This window comes from Aptenodytes forsteri, unplaced genomic scaffold (genome assembly GCF_000699145.1).
Source record: "Aptenodytes forsteri isolate BGI_AS27 unplaced genomic scaffold, ASM69914v1 Scaffold66, whole genome shotgun sequence".
NCBI classification, from domain to species: Eukaryota; Metazoa; Chordata; class Aves; order Sphenisciformes; family Spheniscidae; genus Aptenodytes; species Aptenodytes forsteri.
Genome location: NW_008795131.1, coordinates 1,844,445 through 1,844,739, shown reverse-complemented (window position 1 = coordinate 1,844,739; position 295 = coordinate 1,844,445). Strand labels below are relative to the sequence as shown.

The 295-nt window shown below is 65.1% G+C and overlaps 1 protein-coding gene across 1 annotated transcript in view; it reads right to left on the bottom strand.

The window, feature by feature from the left end:
- Positions 1 to 289, bottom strand: part of ULK2 (unc-51 like autophagy activating kinase 2) — a 40,686-nt gene extending 40,397 nt beyond the window's left edge. The window contains exon 1 of the mRNA XM_009278193.2: positions 110 to 289. Within this exon, the coding sequence (XP_009276468.1) occupies positions 110 to 202 (93 nt within the window). The 5' untranslated portion in view covers positions 203 to 289. The remainder of the gene's footprint in view (positions 1 to 109) is intronic.
- Positions 290 to 295: the final 6 nt, after the last annotated feature.

The following is a 295-nucleotide window of genomic DNA, read 5'->3' as shown; positions in this document are numbered from 1 at the left end:
CCGGGAGGGGCTCCTGACGGCTGCAGCCCCGCGGAGCGACCCCGGCCAGCGGGCAGGGGTTGTGTAACCAGCCCCGCTCCGGCTGCGGGCGAAGCCCATCGCTGTTTACCTTGCGGTGGCGACCTTTGAAGACCACAGCAAAGGCTCCGTGTCCTATCAGGTCCTTCTTGCTGTACTCAAAATCCCCCACCACCTCCATCATCCCTCAGCGGGGCATGAAGCCCCGGGAAGGAAGGAAGGAGGGAAAACAAAGGGGCTCTTCCTCCAGCCGAGGCAGCTACAGCCGCCTCACGGC